This window comes from Marmota monax, unplaced genomic scaffold (genome assembly GCF_021218885.2).
Source record: "Marmota monax isolate L192 unplaced genomic scaffold, Marmota_monax_Labrador192_F-V1.1 WCK01_AAM20220418_F8-fsc00053, whole genome shotgun sequence".
NCBI classification, from domain to species: domain Eukaryota; kingdom Metazoa; phylum Chordata; class Mammalia; order Rodentia; family Sciuridae; genus Marmota; species Marmota monax.
In genome coordinates, this window is record NW_026693153.1 from 8,872,383 (window position 1) to 8,888,756 (window position 16,374).

A 16,374-nucleotide genomic window follows, 5' to 3' on the forward strand; every position below is an offset into this window, starting at 1 on the left:
GGTATTAACTCCCCAAATGGGACCTCAGACGCTGCCTACTGGGGTTTTTGGACCCCTGCCAGAGAGGACGGTGGGACTAGTGTTGGGACGAGGTAGCGCAACTCAGTGGGGCTTGAAGATTCTTACGGGGGTTGTTGATGCTGATTATCAGGGAGAAATAAAAATAGTAGTAGAAGCTACCCAAGGAATTGTTATTCTTCCCCCCGGGGAGCGTATAGCTCAATTGCTGCTGCTACCCTTAGCTTCCATTCCTGGGCACGCCCTCCGTGGGTCCCGGGGCGACGGCAGCTTTGGCTCCACTGGAACTCCCCAGGCCTTTTGGGTAGCTCATTTGGATTCGCGTCCCAACCTGACCATTGAGATACAGGACAAGGCTTTCAAGGGAATACTAGATACGGGGGCGGATGTCTCTGTCATTTCTGAAAAACAATGGCCACCTGCCTGGCCCCTCCAGAGTCCCTCGGCCATATTACAGGGGATAGGACAGACCCGACCAAAAAGAAGTGCTTCCTTTTTAAAATGGAGAGATGGTGAAGGACATAGTGGCCATTTCCAGCCCTATGTAGTGACTGGACTCCCCACGAACCTTTGGGGGAGGGACTTGCTTCATCAAATGGGGGCTATTCTCACTACCCAGACTTTGAAAGGAAATAATGACTTTGTTAATGATGCAATGCTAGACATGGGATGGATCCCTGGAAGGGGACTAGGAAAGAGACATGAGGGCAGAATATCACCCGTGGATCCAGCAGAACAGGTTACCCGGCGGGGAAGAGACCGGAGAGGACTGGGAAATTTATCCTAGGGGCCACTGAAGTGCGGCCGCCTCCACTGTCCATTACTTGGTTATCAGATGACCCTGTGTGGGTAGAACAGTGGCCCCTAACTAAGGACAAATTACAGGCCGCTTCCCTATTAGTTCAAGACCAGCTTAAGTTAGGACACGTGGTGCCCTCTACCTCCCCTTGGAATACCCCTATTTTTGTTATACAAAAGGGGTCTGGGAAGTGGAGACTTCTTCAGGACCTACAAGACCAGATAGACTCTCTAGCAGAAGTAGTTCTTCAGAACAGGCGGGGTTTAGACTTGCTTACTGCCAATCAAGGGGGAATTTGTTTAGCCCTTGGGGAGAGGTGCTGTTTTTATGCTAACAAATCTGGCATAGTTCGCACAAAAATTAAACAACTCCAAGAAGACCTAGAAAAAAGGAGGAGGGAATTATTTGAGAACCCTCTCTGGACTGGACTTAATGGATTTTTGCCTTATCTTCTTCCCTTATTGGGACCATTGTTAGGCCTCCTTCTAGTAGTGGCAATAGGACCCTGCATTGTAAATAAGATAGTACAATTCATTAAGGATCAAATTAATATCTTAGCCTCTAAGCCGATACAGGTTCACTATCAACGCTTGAAGATGGATGATCGCCTCTCTGAGATATACTTCAGACCTATCCGAAGATGAGTGTCCTCCTTAAAAGAAGAACTCCTGCCATATCTTTTCTCTATGCATACCTCTCCCTCTTGCTTTCCTGTACTAGGATCTTTGCTGTCTAATCTCTCGGTCCAATCACATCTGCCATTCGGCGGTGACGGTCATGGGTCCCGTAGGTGGAGACGGTTAAGTGTTCACCGCAATAATGTCTTGATAGGTCATAACACCTTGAGCTGATCTTGTAGTACCCAGTGACGGGCAACTTTCACGCTTGCTGTGCGACCTAAGCCAGGGAATCGGGGCCTTCCCAGAGACGGGTAAGCATTGCAAGGGCTGTGAACGACCTAAGACAGGGGCTACTTGATTCCCACTGGCATGCAAAAAACAAAAGAGGGGGACTTGTTGGCAGCAGGTCCACCCTGGCCCCTGGAGCCCTACCTCCACTAGTTTGTTCTGCATGCCAGTGTGGCCAGCTCACAAGGCCATGGAGAACTTGCGGTTTTTCTGTTCCTGCTTGTCCGTCTGAGACATATGTATCCCACGGGAATGCCTTGACCTTTTCTGGTCTGATGGACTTATTGTTAAGGGAGGTTTCGGTACCTGACAATAATAGATGTTGAAACTAAATTTCTCCCCCCTCCCTCCTGCTTTTGGGTAGTTTTCCACTTCTGCTGCTTGGGGTATAAAAAAAGGCGTGTTAGCAATAAAGATTATTATTGACTCCTGGATGAAGAACCTTGGTGTCCTGTGTGTCTTTTAACCTCGCCGTCCCTCGCCGGACTCGGCTCCCTTGGCCGGACGCGGCAGATACTTAAGGGACCAATTAGTTCTTAAAACAAGTGTTGAAAATGTTGACAATTTTTCTTACACCTTTGTGTCTAGGCTTCACAGTACTGGGTTATAGTTATGGGACAAAACTCCTGCATTTCAATATGTAAGCTCCATTTTTTTACTAGTGTGTGAGGCAAGGAGAAGGGAGACAGGGGGGTATGGATTAAAGTGCGGATGTTTGTTCTGCCTAATTTATAGGAGTTGTTGGAAGTACTGAATGTTAAAAATATTGGCAGCACCCTATAATGGTTGGATAATTATTTTAAGATTATTTATTTATTTATTATGGTTACTGGGAATTTAACCCAAGGGTGCTCTATCACTGAGCTACACCCCCCCTCACCCTCCCGTCTTTCTCAATTCTGAGATGGTATCATTAAGTTGTCCCAGCTGACTGAAAGCTCTGATCCTTCTGCATCAGCTTCCTGAGTCGCTGGAATGACAGTCCTGGTGTGACTTTCTTTTCCTTTGGTACTGGGGATCCAACCCAGAGGCGCTTTACCACTAAGTTACATCTCCAGTGCCTCCCCCACACTTTTAAAATTTTAATTTTTATTTTGAGACAAGCTCTCACTAAATTGATGAAGCTGGCCTTGAACTTGCAATCTTGCTGCCTTGGCCTTCGGACCCACTGTATTACAGGCCAGGCCTGGTATTTCTTAATCAGGCAAACCTACCAGGTCAGGAGTTTCATGCTGGTTAAGTAAAACATCCACGTTGTTTTTTCCTATTTCTAAAATTATTACGTGGACATTGGAGAAGCAAGGCCAAGCAAGATTTTATGTACAGATCTGTGATATGGACTTGAGTACAGAAAAATCTTTCCCTGGGATTCTCTTAAGGGCTTCCAACTACTTTTTCGACTTCCCACTCCTTAAGCAAGGAGTTCCCTAGGCCCCAGGGCTTTCAACTACTTTTTTAACTTCCCACTCCTTAGGCAAGGAGTTCCTCAGGCCCCGCCCTCACCGCCCCCACACGTTCTAGGGACGCTGGAGGACTGGGACCCGGGCACTTTTGCAAACATTCCATAGTTCTGGAGGTAGGATCTATATTCTTCAAAACTTTTTTTTTTTTTTTTTTTTTTGGAATATGTAAGGCAGGACGGTCAGGGTGGAGGTGAGGGTGTGTTTCTGCCATATTTCCTTCCCTGTTGGTTGTCTCCTATCTCTATTTTGCCTTCTCGCTGTGGCTGACAGCACACCCAGGGTTGTACGTGACAAGAAAGCCTCTCTTATCTGTCTGTTTGCTTCCACAGCTCTCTTGCACCTCCCCATGCTGAAGTCTTTTCCCTTTCAACCAGCCTTTCAAGGCGCGGAGGATCTTTATCTCCGGGTCCCCAGCGAGCACCGGCGCTCACTGCAGGTGGCGATATGAGCTGAACTACAGCTCCCAGCGTTCCCTGCTCCGCGTCCACCACCCGAGGCCCAAACCGGCAGTAGAGCTTCTCCGCTACAGGTTCTGACCATTAGTGCTGGCCGCCGGTTCAGGAACTCGTCCAGCTAAGAGGCCAGTCTCCAGGACGTGGGCACTGCCTAGTGCGACAGCACGGGAGCATGGCCTGGTACCTAGGCAGGCTGAGCGCAGGCCCCTGCTGGCGCGCGGCGCGAGGCGGCTGCGGAGAGCTGCGTGCTTGGTCCCAGCGCTGCGCAACCGGACGCATCTGCCAGCCCCCTGGCACGGCTGGCACGATGCACAGCCGTGGACTTGCGCATGGCCCCTCGGCTAGAGGTGGCCCTTGGCCTGGGACCGGTCTGGCCGCAGCGCTAGCAGGGTTGGCAGGGCTGGCCACCGCCGCCTTCGGGCATGTGCAACGGGCGGAGATGGTGCCCAAGAGCTCCGGGGCGCGGAGTCCCTCGCCGGAGAGGCCACAGGAGGATGACCTGGCCCGACGCTGCAGCTGCTTTATGGCCTCGCCTGTGACTGACTTAGACGAGTTGCGGAAGAGGCCAGGCGACATGAAGACCAAAATGGAGCTGCTGATCCTGGAGACGCAGGCCCAGGTGTGCCAGGCTCTGGCACAGGTAGATGGGGTCGCTAGCTTCTCTGTGGACCGATGGGAGAGGAAGGAAGGTGAGGTGTTCGGACCCTAGAGGGAGGCGGGGCTTGGAAAAAAGGCGGGACTCCAGGTTGCTGAAAGACCCTGCCTCAGGATTGGGATGGTGGTATAGGGAATGCCCCAGAGGGGCCACTTGAGAGAGCCATCAACCTTCTGCTTGCAGGTGTGGACCCGGATCTGTTGTCAGTTTAGTACTGGGTATTTCAAAATGTTCTCAATTCCATAATGACATTTTTCAAGGAAATCTTAAGGGATATTTACATACAACAAGTTTGGATGACCAAAGTTACTGAAGATCGGTTTTCCCCGAATTTCATCGCTTTCTCCAGGTGCTTTTGTCCTTCGTCATTTAGAGATAGAGGAACTTGACTCCTTCATGCAAAATGCTTGTCAAACTCCTCTATCTGAGGGTCTCTTTTGTCGAGAATTCACCCTCTTTTTTTAATATTTATTCTTAAATTTTAGGTTGACACAATATCTTTATTTTACATTTATATAGTGCTGAGGATCGAACCCAGTGCCTCGTGCATGCTAGGTGAGCACTCTACCACTGAGCCACAACCCCAGGCTTCTTTTTTCTTTTCCACAAGGAATATTTGGTTTGTCAGTGGCTCTGCCAAATGCACCTATCAGATTTCCTGCTAGAAAAATATTTCTATTTAATGCCAACATGCTTAAGTATCAAAACCCAGTTCTTATGGAGTCATATAATAGCGACCATTGTTGTTGCCTATACAGTGAAACCCCACATCTTGCTCATAAATGGGGGAATACAACAGCAACTATTTACCACTATATTTGAGCTGTGATACTGCGACAACCACATTAAGTGAGGTTCTGTCAGGTTACTTAGTGTTTTCCATCTTGTAATGTTTTTAAGTGAAGGCCACTGAACCAGGACTCAGCCTCAAGTATTAGACTAGTTATGTCACCTTGGGAAGTTACTTAACTCTTTTGTACCTGTTTCCCTAGGTATGTATATTATATATGTTTCCCTAATCTAAGTATGCATATTATGAAATTTAAATGAAATGATGTCAAGTGTTGAAATATGTCAAATGTTTAGAATGTTGCCTGAAAAAGGAACAAGACTTGGACAAATGGTTTTGGTCTATGGCCAGCTGTGTGATCTTGCTTTTGTTTATTTTTTCGTAATGGGGATTGAACCCAGATTGCCTTTACCACTGAGCCACATCCCCAATTCTTTTTATTATTTTTTTTAATTTTGAGACAGGGTCTCACTAAGTTGCTTAGGGCCTACTAATTTGCTGAAACTGCCCTTGAGCTTGTGATCCTCGTGCCTCAGCCTCCCAAGTTGCTGGGATTACAGGTCTATGCCACCATGCCTAGTGTCACCTTCAACACACTTTTTTTTTTGCCTCTCTAGACTTTATTTTTCTCATTTAGAATGAACAGGGGTTATATATGTCATCTTTTGTCTCAGCCCTGAAGTTCTTAAAACTAAAACCAGCCAAACATGAATCTTCATGAAACAGTGCCCTTATGGTGACCTCGGTCTCTTGAGAAAACAAAAACAAAATACAAAACTAATAGTATGGATCTTATGCCTGAATATTAATGTGTGTCTTACTCAATTTAAGGTTCTGAATCCCTTAAGTCTACTGTTATCTATTGTTTTTTAATCATCTGTAAACACAAAAGACACATGGTAAAATGAGGAAAAAAACATTGAAACAATATAGAGCTTTTAGATTCAATAATAATAGAACATCATTCAAGTATACCCATTATTATTTTTTAACTTTAGCTTTCCCTCATATATCATAAGAGTTCCATTTTGAAGGGCAGTATTTGAAGGGAGAATATTCTAGTGATTTATTTTAGGTGATGTCATAAGAATGTAGAGGAAATATTTACTTTAAAGATATGAGGAGATTCAGTATTTGACCATTATCAACAGCTTATGCCATAAAGCTAAATTAGTTATTTAATTTTATTGTAGATAAAAATTATAGATATACCATTATAGAATATTTGGAAAGTAGAGGAGGAAAATAACTACTCATCTCACCACCTACATGCAAGGTCTCAGGTTTGCAGACTTCTATACTCTCCTCATTTTCCATTTCTCTAAACAGGCGGTGGCGGCATCAGCTGTGTACTTCAAGATGGGCGGGTTTTTGAGAAGGCTGGGGTGAGCATTTCTGTCGTTCATGGGAATCTTTCCGAGGAAGCGGCAAAGCAAATGAGAAGCAGAGGAAAAGTTTTGAAGACTAAAGATGGTAAATCAGATCATCTTAACAGTGTTTCATAGTTTTGCAACACCCCCCCACCTCCACCACATAAGTTTTATTTATAAAATAAATAGTGTTTTTGGAAAAAGCTCTGTGGGGGCATATGCTTGATAAGCATGTTCACAGTTACTTTGTGAAAATTAAATTTTCGAAAAAAAATTGAAAAGCAGCATTTGAAAATTGATTTAGAAATCAAATTAGAGTTCATTTGTATCAGGCCAGATGATTGAATGCAGCTCAATACATATTTTACTTTCCAGGTAAATTGCCATTTTGTGCTATGGGCGTGAGCTCTGTTATTCACCCTAAGAATCCTCATGCTCCCACTATCCATTTCAACTACAGATACTTTGAAGTAGAAGAAGCTGATGGTAAGTGAATCAGGAACTGTGAAAAGTATTATTGCACAAAATATATATTTTAAAAACAGATAATAAAGCATCACATCTAAAGCAAGGAAGAATAAGTACAACCTTAACTAGATTTCCAGGAAGTATATGAAAGCATATTCCTCAGCAGATACAGTGGATTATGCATTAGATATGGAAAGTGAAAATGGTATTGATTGACTCTGACCTCCCCATATTTCCTCCAGCACACAAAAAATGATTTAACAAACTCAAACTTTGAAGTGCACACAGGATTCTTTACAAATATAAGTTCATTATAGCTGAAGGAAAACTTCATATATGAAGTTAAGTTGAAATTGAGAATTTGCTTTTGGAGAAAATATTTCTCCATGCATAGCTTTGCTCGTCACCATGACATTATCAGTTGGTTTAAAATAGGATACATTTGATCAGGCCTCATGTGCATGTAATTCCAGCCATCTGTTACAGCTTGTTGGAGCATCTGTGCAATGCCATGCCCACTCTTGCTCATGTGTCTACAGGTGATGGCATTTAAAGTTACTGCCTTAATTTTTCATATTGAAGCTATTCAATTTGGTTCAGTCTTTTAATGTTTAAAACTTATTTACTGACTGGGAGTATAGCTCAGTGGTATAGAGTGTGCTTAGAATATACCAAGACCCTATTCAATCTCCAGCACCAAAGAAACAAAAAAACAATTGGTAACTTGTATTGATAATCAATAGATCAAAGTAAGTTCATCAAACAATTATACTCAAATGGTAAATTGCTACCTTAGCAAGTATTTTGTCCATTTCTGGGTGAAGGGAAGGGGTGACAGTGGTTTTTAATAGGGGGAGCTTCAGAATCTCCTGGGGAGCTTTTACAAAAGCACTTTGCTTTTGCTGAGGTTGATTTTGAACTCACAATTCTCCTGCCTCAGGCTCCTGAGCCCCTAGGATTACCAATGTGCACCACAGCTCCCGGCTGTAAGATGGGTTTTGCTTATCACTATATTATGGTTAATAAATTAAGCTGATGAATTGAGTTTGCTAATGCAGTCAGTAATGTGTGGAATCTCAGAGTCCACATTGAACCCAGTGTCTTGATCTGGTAGGTACCAAGCAGTGGTGGTTTGGTGGTGGATGTGACCTCACTCCAACATACTTGAACCAAGAGGATGCTGTTCATTTTCACAGAACTCTAAAGGAGGCTTGTGACCAGCATGGTCCAGATCTCTACCCTAAATTTAAAAAATGGTAGGTACAGATATTGCACTTTTATGACCCTAAAAGTATGTCTCATTCCTTTGGTGAGTCCTGAAGGCAGCTGTTATATATCACTAAACACCTTCTTCAGTTATGAAGATATAACTATTTTCATATTTTGCTTACTAAAATAAGTGGAATCCCAATTTTAAGTGTTTTAAATAAATTATTTACTTAGCAATTTATATTTGAATGTCTGTAATACATATTGTGTAGCAGCATCTCTTTTTGATCTCAAATGATTTAGAAAGATAGAATATAAACCTTACAGATGTGAAGAGACTCAGAATATTTGTTACATAATCAAATAGAATCTTAGCATAAATTGTTTAGAATAAGAATAAAGAACCCAATTCTGTTTAGAGCTAATTGCCATTCTTAAAAAGAAAACTAAGAGGGGATTTTGTCTTTTTGTTTTGTTTTTATAGCTATTAATTGTGGAAAATTATCACTTATTCAGAAGTCAGACATTCAGCTTTAAAATATTTTTTAACAAAAGATAAAACTTTGGAATATTCTCTTCTTGATTTAACATTGCCAATGAAAACTATAAGCTATGGATGCATGTAAATGAAAAGATACAGGTTTTCATTTTGTTTTTACTCTTTCCCACAACTCGACATCCTTCCAGGAGTATTGGTGGGGTACTGTCATGATTTTTTATTTCTTCTACTGAGATGACTTTTAAGTAGTATTAGTTAGTAAAATATCCAGGGGCTGGGGATCTAGCTCAGTTGCTAGAGAGCTTCCCTTCCATGCACAAGGCCCTGGGTTCAATCCCCAGCACCACAAAAAAAAAAAAACAAAAAAAAAAATCTGGGATCCAGGCTAGTTAACAAGAAATTTTTAGTGTGTTTAGTAAACCTCTTTGTTTTATAATCTTATAAAGAGAAATTTTGAGGTGATTTGGGTTAAAAGCTGATTTCACACCCTTGCTCAGGATATACTTTTGAAAAGAACTATTATTCATATAAAGGAAAGCACACTGCTGAGGTACTGAGTTGATTATACCAGTGCATCAGTTCCAGTTTTTGCTTTTGTTTTCTTTTGAGTTTGATCTTTTGGGGCTATAAAAAGTGATCTTTTAAACAGCTTTCGTTTGTTGAAACAGCTTATTCTGTTGAGGGACCATTATTATACACAGATCATCAGAACTATTTGCAAGTTGTAAACTATTCTGCAAGCTTAGCATTTAGGAGATGACTTAGGAAGCTTGTTTGGGCAGATATAGAAGTCATCCCTCTCAGTTGTGCATGCTATAAAGTCATCAGATCTTATGGCTGAAAGAGATCATTGAGATTTTTTACAGTTCCTTCCTTTGACTCTAGAGTTCAGGGTTATACGCTGGTTGGCATCATTGTTGGAAGATATCCGCCCTCCTGCTTCCTGTAAAAGCAGCACTTGTTTCAAGGACAGGATTCATGTTGAACTCTGCTGCTCTTTTTACTAAAGTCCTTGGAGTTCCGTATTCGTCAGACATGGTTCGGTTGCCTGATTATAGATAAGAGTATCTTTCTAAAGTCCTAGTTTCATTTTCATGGTTAGAAAATAAGGACACTGTGCTGGCCTTAATTGAGGATAGGGCTCTGAAATAAGAGGCTCACATGGATTTTCATGTATGTCTTTTTTCTCCTTTGATCCCTGATTTGATCCTGCTGTGTTTTTCAGGTGTGATGATTATTTTTTTATAGCACACCGTGGAGAGCGCAGGGGCATTGGTGGTATCTTTTTTGATGATCTTGACTCTCCATCCAAGGAGGAGGTGTTTCGTTTTGTGCAGAGCTGTGCCCAGGCTGTGGTTCCTTCTTATATCCCCCTTGTGAAAAAGCACTGTGATGATTCATTCACCCCCCAGGAGAAGCTGTGGCAGCAACTTAGAAGAGGACGGTAAGTGACAGCAGAATAAATTGTCTCTGTACAGCTGGAAGAAATGGTGAAGCCTTAATTACAATGGATAGGGTGTAGTGTTGTCTTTGGCAGATGTTAATATGCAGTCTGATTTTATTTCATAACCAGATAAATGTTACAAATGAGACTGAAGATACTGTAAAATAGTATTCTAAAAATAAATAAAGTTTATTTAATTCATCTATACATTAGAGTCGTATAGTAGGTATGCAGTATTTGCTAAACAAAATTTAGCTAATTTCTGTTAGACTTCTGGCAATGTCCTCCAGTCTTATTTCAAGATGTGGGCGTTGCTTTGCTGATTTTTAAAATTTGCAATCATACTTTTCATTCATCTTAAAAGTTATTTTAATATAAATAATTGCAGAAATTACTTGCACTTAATGAGAACTTAGTAATTAGTAATTTTGGAGCCTTGCACACTGATGTGGGCAACACCTAGGTATACCTTAGGTATTTTTCATCCAGTTTTCTCAACAGATCTGTGTAATAGGTGTAATATTTTACAGACGACAAAATATAGAAAGGAAAGTTTCTTGTCTTTGCCCAAGATGACACAGCTGGTACATATAAGATATCAGATGTGGCACTGAATCATCTTACTCTAAAACTCATCTTTCTAGTACAAGAAAGAGAGGAAGTTGAAGCAGGTTTATATAATGGTAAGCCATGGTAGTCACTTTATTCATCCTGCTGAGTGCATTGAGCTTGAAAAGCTTGGTTGGGTGGCCAAATGGGTCAGTTCCAAATATCCATCCTGCCAGCCCCCATCAGTTTCTCATTATCCTCTTAAATGTATCTATACCACTAGTTCATGACATAGATTTTCTAATTTATGTTAATTGTCTCAGGCACATGAAGCTTTGATAACTAAGAAGGTAAAGCTTTATCAACTTGGAAATATGAAAGTTTATTAAACTTTTCCTTTTAGAAATTTCTTAAACCATGCATCTGTTTGGGGACATCACAGACACCCCACCTCCCACCCTGCCAAATTTCTCAAATATACCTTTGACACTCTTTCCTTCTTTCACTTGACATTTATTGTGGGCTTCCTATGGTCAGGCACTATAATGACCACAGAGGGACATAACATGGACCTGCTGAATAGAGGGTCATTTAATGGGGAAGACATATCTAAGAGAATAATTTAAAACTTTGTGGAAACTAAAGTATCTTAGTTTTATACAAGATTTCATTTGCAGAGCTGGCAAATTTTGTGAGGAGTAATCAGATGAAGCTTTTAAAACTGCTTAGAGGAATAGTTTTAAAATAGGAATAGGTTTTTGTTCTTATTTATTTTTTCTTTTTTACATTGAATGATGGCAGGTCATTCTGAAAATTCCATTGTATGTGTATCATTGCATGTCTGGTGTTTTTTGCGTTAGAAGTGTGGAGTATTAGGTTAGCACTAATAGATTCTTTTCTACAGTGTGTCCTGTGAGTGTTCTTCAAGACAGTCTCCTTCTACTACCCTTATCTCTGGGCCCTAAGATGGCAAGAGAATAGCTCTTTCCTCATAGGAGAGACTTATAGATGCTTGTGCTGTCTTCAGTCTCTCATATTTCATAATGCACTGTCTCCTTTACAGATTACTACTCCTCTGCCCCATTTGTCCAAGTATGAGTTTCCTTTTCAGTGGTCATTCTGGTTTCTTTTTGACTTGAGTCTCTCCTTTGGCCCCCTCTTCTAGTCTCTTGCCCTTAGTTGCTGCTATTATTTCCTCTGACTTTGAACTTTTGTCTCATAGTCATTTTTTTCTCACTAAAGACTTTCACCTTATTTTTGTTTTGGTAAAGGGAAGCAGGGTAAAACATAGGCATTTATTTAAATCAAAAAGGTTGATTAAATCTCATAATTTATAGGCACCTCAGAGAGGATAAATATATGGAAAGGATCAAGGTCAGATCTTAAGTGAAACCTGTTGGAAGTCATGGAGGCTTATGTGAAGAAGGGGTGTTATTCACTCAAACAAAGGAATACATATATCACATAGAGAATACATTTGGGGCACCTCTTATAAGGACCTTTGATATAGTTCTTCAAGTACATCAATATATCCTAGGGAATCAGTGGTCCATTAGGGATCATGTTTTTAGAATGTACATTGAGTAAAAAGGTAGCTGAGAGATTAAATTCTTTTCCATGATCTTTTTTTTTTTTTTTTTTTAAGAGAGAGAGAGAGAGAGAATTTTTTTTTAATATTTATTTTTTAGTTTTTCGGTGGACACAACATCTTTATTTTATTTTTATGTGGTGCTGAGGATCGAACCCAGCACCCCGCGCATGCCAGGCGAGCGCGTTACCGCTTGAGCCACATCCCAGCCCTCTTTTCCATGATCTTAAGAAAAAAGAAGATTTACTTAAATTATCTTTTGAAATAGAAATAAGGGGGTATAAAATAATCATTAGTATGTAAAGGTAAATCAGTGATACGTAGAGAGAACTAGAAAAGGATGCATGGATAAAATTATTTAAATTTTTACAGTTTTTTTTTTTTACAAGTTTTCACACAAAATGATACCATTTTAAAAATGAATTACTGTGGATTCTAAAGAATATTTTGCTATGAATGGGCTTAAAGATAATAACCAGTAGGATAACTGAGAATATCTAAGGGAATTTAAGACCAGCAGAGTAGTTTCTGAAGTATTTGAAAAATGATCTGAAAGAGGGACTATTTAAATTTTCACATTTATGGATCACTCTGACTTCCTTGGGTTGTAAAAATTATCCTTTTGAAATTGGGGAGAAGAAACTTTTTGACATCCCATGATGTTAAAGGTGGATAAATATTTTTAAGTTAGTTGGAATCCATATCTGTGTCTATGACAGTTAATGGAATCCTTGGACAAGTTAATATACTGAACCAAGTTTTAGTTGATGCCCATGATATTTTTCTTAAAAAAAAAAAAAAAAAAACAGCACTAAGACTCAAAACACTACTTTATATTATGGTTGTTGTTAATCTGCCGGAAGAATGAATTATACCAGTACTTAAAAATATTATTACCCACTTTAAGAAAATATATAACAATTCAGTGGTTATACTTATAGAATAATTTTATGTGTCTAGTTTTTAAGAAAGAGAAATATCTCTGGTTGTGTACATAGTATATTCACACCAATTCGTGTCTTCAGACATGTACTTTGGATAATAATGATTATCACATTCGACCATCATTAATTACCCCAATTCGAAAAATTGTGCTCTATATATGTCATATAAGAATTGTAATGCATTCGCTGTTATAAATTTAAAAAATATATCTTAAAAATAAAATAAAAAAGAAAGAGGAACATCTAGAATATTATAATCATTATTAATATTACTTGTAGCTGTACTTGGTCTTCAGTTACAAAAGTTCTACACTGTCTTAGTAGTACTTATGAGTTCTAGGCAGTGAAATGAAATCATCAGCCCATAGGGAGGACCAGAAGGAGCTATATTATCCTAAGAAGGGATGCCATTTTTTTCCTTAATTGTTGTGCCTTAAAGTTCCCAGCTTTGTATTCATTCTGTTTATTTATGGGAAACATAACCTTCTTTTTTTGTAACTGCTCTGTGTTGGGGCAGAATGTGTATCCTATTGTTCATGGGGTAGAATGCCCTTTTATTTATGCTGGCCAGATGGGGAAAGCTTCTTGGGCTGTAGGCTGGTATTCTGTGTGCCAGTTCCAGCTGACAGAGAGAGAACCCCACCCCCACCCCCCGCCGCCCCGAGACACACACACACACACACACACTTGAAGTATTTGTTACAGGCTTAATAGAAAGATATCATTCAGCAGGCTCTTAATGTAGTTTGATGTGTTCATCTCAGGTATGTAGAATTTAATCTGCTGTATGATCGGGGCACAAAGTTTGGCCTCTTCACTCCAGGATCCAGGATTGAAAGCATCTTGATGTCTTTACCTCTAACTGCCCGGTAAGCAGATAACTCACATGTCTACCCCAATGGACTAACCCTCCTAAAATATGAAAGTCAATGCTGACAGTATCTTACCTAAGACTTCACTGGTTTTGACTTTGCTGATTTTATAAGAAAATCATGGTTAGATAGTTAAGGCAGATCATATTGGATTTTATAGAATGAATGACAGAGCTTTATGGAGAAAGGTGAAAGAGAAGTAAGAGGTATTTGAGGGGATAAGTTTGTCTATCCCTTCCTGTTTGATTTCCCACCCCCTCTGGGAAGAGTTTTGTGTAAGAATTAAGCTAACATCTGCCCACGGATCATCTGAGGTGCTACAGTTTATGAAACCTTGGTTTACATGAAAGTGCATGTAGGCTCTGAGATATTAATATTAGCCCAAATATACTCAAGAATTAAAAAAAAAACTATTTCTTTAGCTGTAGATATTTTTTTAAAGATAGTGGGTGGCAAGGCATTATCAAGCACAATAAAGAAGAGAAGCAACACTTTTTTGTTGTTTTTATTCTTTATTATTTTTTTCTTTCTTTTTTTTAAACTTATTTTAAGAGTTGTATGTTACTTATTATTACTTTCAAAATTTTTTTGCTTCTGCTTTGATCATGTTTAGATGGGAGTACATGCATTCACCTTCGGAGAATTCCAAAGAAGCTGAAATTCTGGAAGTTCTGCGCCATCCGCGGGACTGGGTACATTGATGCAAGCGGAAATGTGCTGGGGTTCGGAGGACACAGTTGTGTGCCCCCTCCACCAGCTGGCACTGTTAACCACTGTGTGGTCCTGAGCTCCCTGTGCCTTTGGCCCCAGTCTTCTCCAGTCTGGGCCTGATCTTGTCAGGTGGTGAAATATTTTGGATGCTGTCAGGTCATTGCAGATGGTTGGTCAATTGATCCACATAATACTCATTTATACTTTTAGAATAATTTTATGTGTCTAGTTTACAAAATTTAAATGGAGTTTCTAAGTATTAAGATGAGGGAATACAAATAGTATAATAACATACCAGGAAACTCCTCATTTTATTTTTGTTACATATATTTCATTAAAGTTTTAGGTTCTACCACAGAAGTCAGTCATGGGATGTGTTTTACGTTTATTAATTCAGTGAAGTTGAGACTTCTTGGTAACTTTGGAATCAAACTTTGAAGGTTAAAGTTTTACTTTGTCATGCATCTTTTTCTAGAGACCACAATATTGCACAATATTCATTTTTATAATGACAGGTATTTAAAAGCACTTGAAATTTTCTCAGTGTCTGCATGTATTACAATTCAGTGGTTATCAATAGTTTTTAACTCCTAGTGATATTACTGTTATTTAAGTAAGGGGCATCTAAGTCGTAACTTTGACTTTTGTGGAATCGTAATTTGTTAATGTTAGGCTTCTCTGCATTTCTGAATGCAAACACAATATCCCTGGATTCTGATACTTAAAATTTTTCTATTCCAGACATTTCTATGTGTTTCAGATCAATCCTAGCATGTGAATTTAGAAAATGTTTTTCATTTGGAAAATGAAATGAAGAATATTTTCCTTCTGTAAAGCAAATATAACTGATGTTGACATGTAGGTATTTTGTACATGTATTTCTTTATAAAATGGTCTGACTGAAATTGTCCTGTTTTTCAAATTGGATATTCTACAACTCTTATTTTTGCTGTTAAGAAAAAAAATCACAAACTATAGTAATATGAATGTATTATTTGATTAATAATATATTGAAGTTTGTAAGGAACAGTGTCTCATACATACTATTAAGCATTATTCTGAAATGTCGAATGTATGTGATTGTGTGTGGCTCTTTTAGGACTAGAAAATGTACAGACTCTTCAATTGTCTTACAGTGGACTCACTAATAAATTTTATTGTGACATAAGATTAATTTTGAAATATCTGTGTTCTTTATTTTGTTGGAATAGTTGATATAGGAAAACAAATATTTCTTGGTTTTAAAACCATAGTCCTCATTCCTTGGTGTTTATCCAAGAGAAATATAAATTTTGTATTCAATTTTCATAACAGTTTTTTTTTCATCATCGCCAAAATTAGAGACAACTCAAATGGTCATCAGCAGGTGAATGGATAATTTGTGACCCGTACAAACATTAAACACTGCTCAGTGATGACAGGAGTAGCTATCATTAAATGCAGCAATCTGTATGAACATCAAAAGCACTGTGCCACAAGAAAGAAGCCAGGCACAAGGGCACTTACTGTATGATAACATCACATGAATACTTAGGAAAGTGATAATGTTAATGACAGAAAGCAGATCCGTATTGACAAAGGCTGGAGACAGGGAATTGACTGTGAAGGGAGTGCAAGAGTATGTTGAGGTGA

General features: G+C 39.5%; 1 protein-coding gene across 1 annotated transcript; it reads left to right on the forward strand.

The window, feature by feature from the left end:
* Window positions 1–3,192: 3,192 nt before the first annotated feature.
* Window positions 3,193–15,916, forward strand: Cpox (coproporphyrinogen oxidase). The gene is made up of 8 exons (XM_046455389.2): window positions 3,193–3,301; window positions 3,518–4,332; window positions 6,418–6,561; window positions 6,834–6,944; window positions 8,041–8,182; window positions 9,860–10,078; window positions 13,924–14,028; window positions 14,645–15,916. The coding sequence occupies exons 2-8, from the start codon at window positions 3,816–3,818 to the stop codon at window positions 14,730–14,732; spliced, it is 1,326 nt and encodes a 441-aa protein (XP_046311345.1). The 5' UTR covers window positions 3,193–3,301; window positions 3,518–3,815; the 3' UTR covers window positions 14,733–15,916.
* The last annotated feature ends 458 nt before the right edge of the window (window positions 15,917–16,374 follow it).

Excerpts from the sequence above, each read along its gene's own strand:
- Cpox (XM_046455389.2), top strand. The coding sequence starts at position 3,816 with ATGGCCTGGTACCTAGGCAGGCTGAGCGCAGGCCCCTGCTGGCGCGCG. Across the intron at positions 6,562-6,833 it reads AGTTTTGAAGACTAAAGATG|GTAAATTGCCATTTTGTGCT; the intron begins GTAAATCAGATC and ends TTTACTTTCCAG. Across the intron at positions 8,183-9,859 it reads TACCCTAAATTTAAAAAATG|GTGTGATGATTATTTTTTTA; the intron begins GTAGGTACAGAT and ends TGTGTTTTTCAG.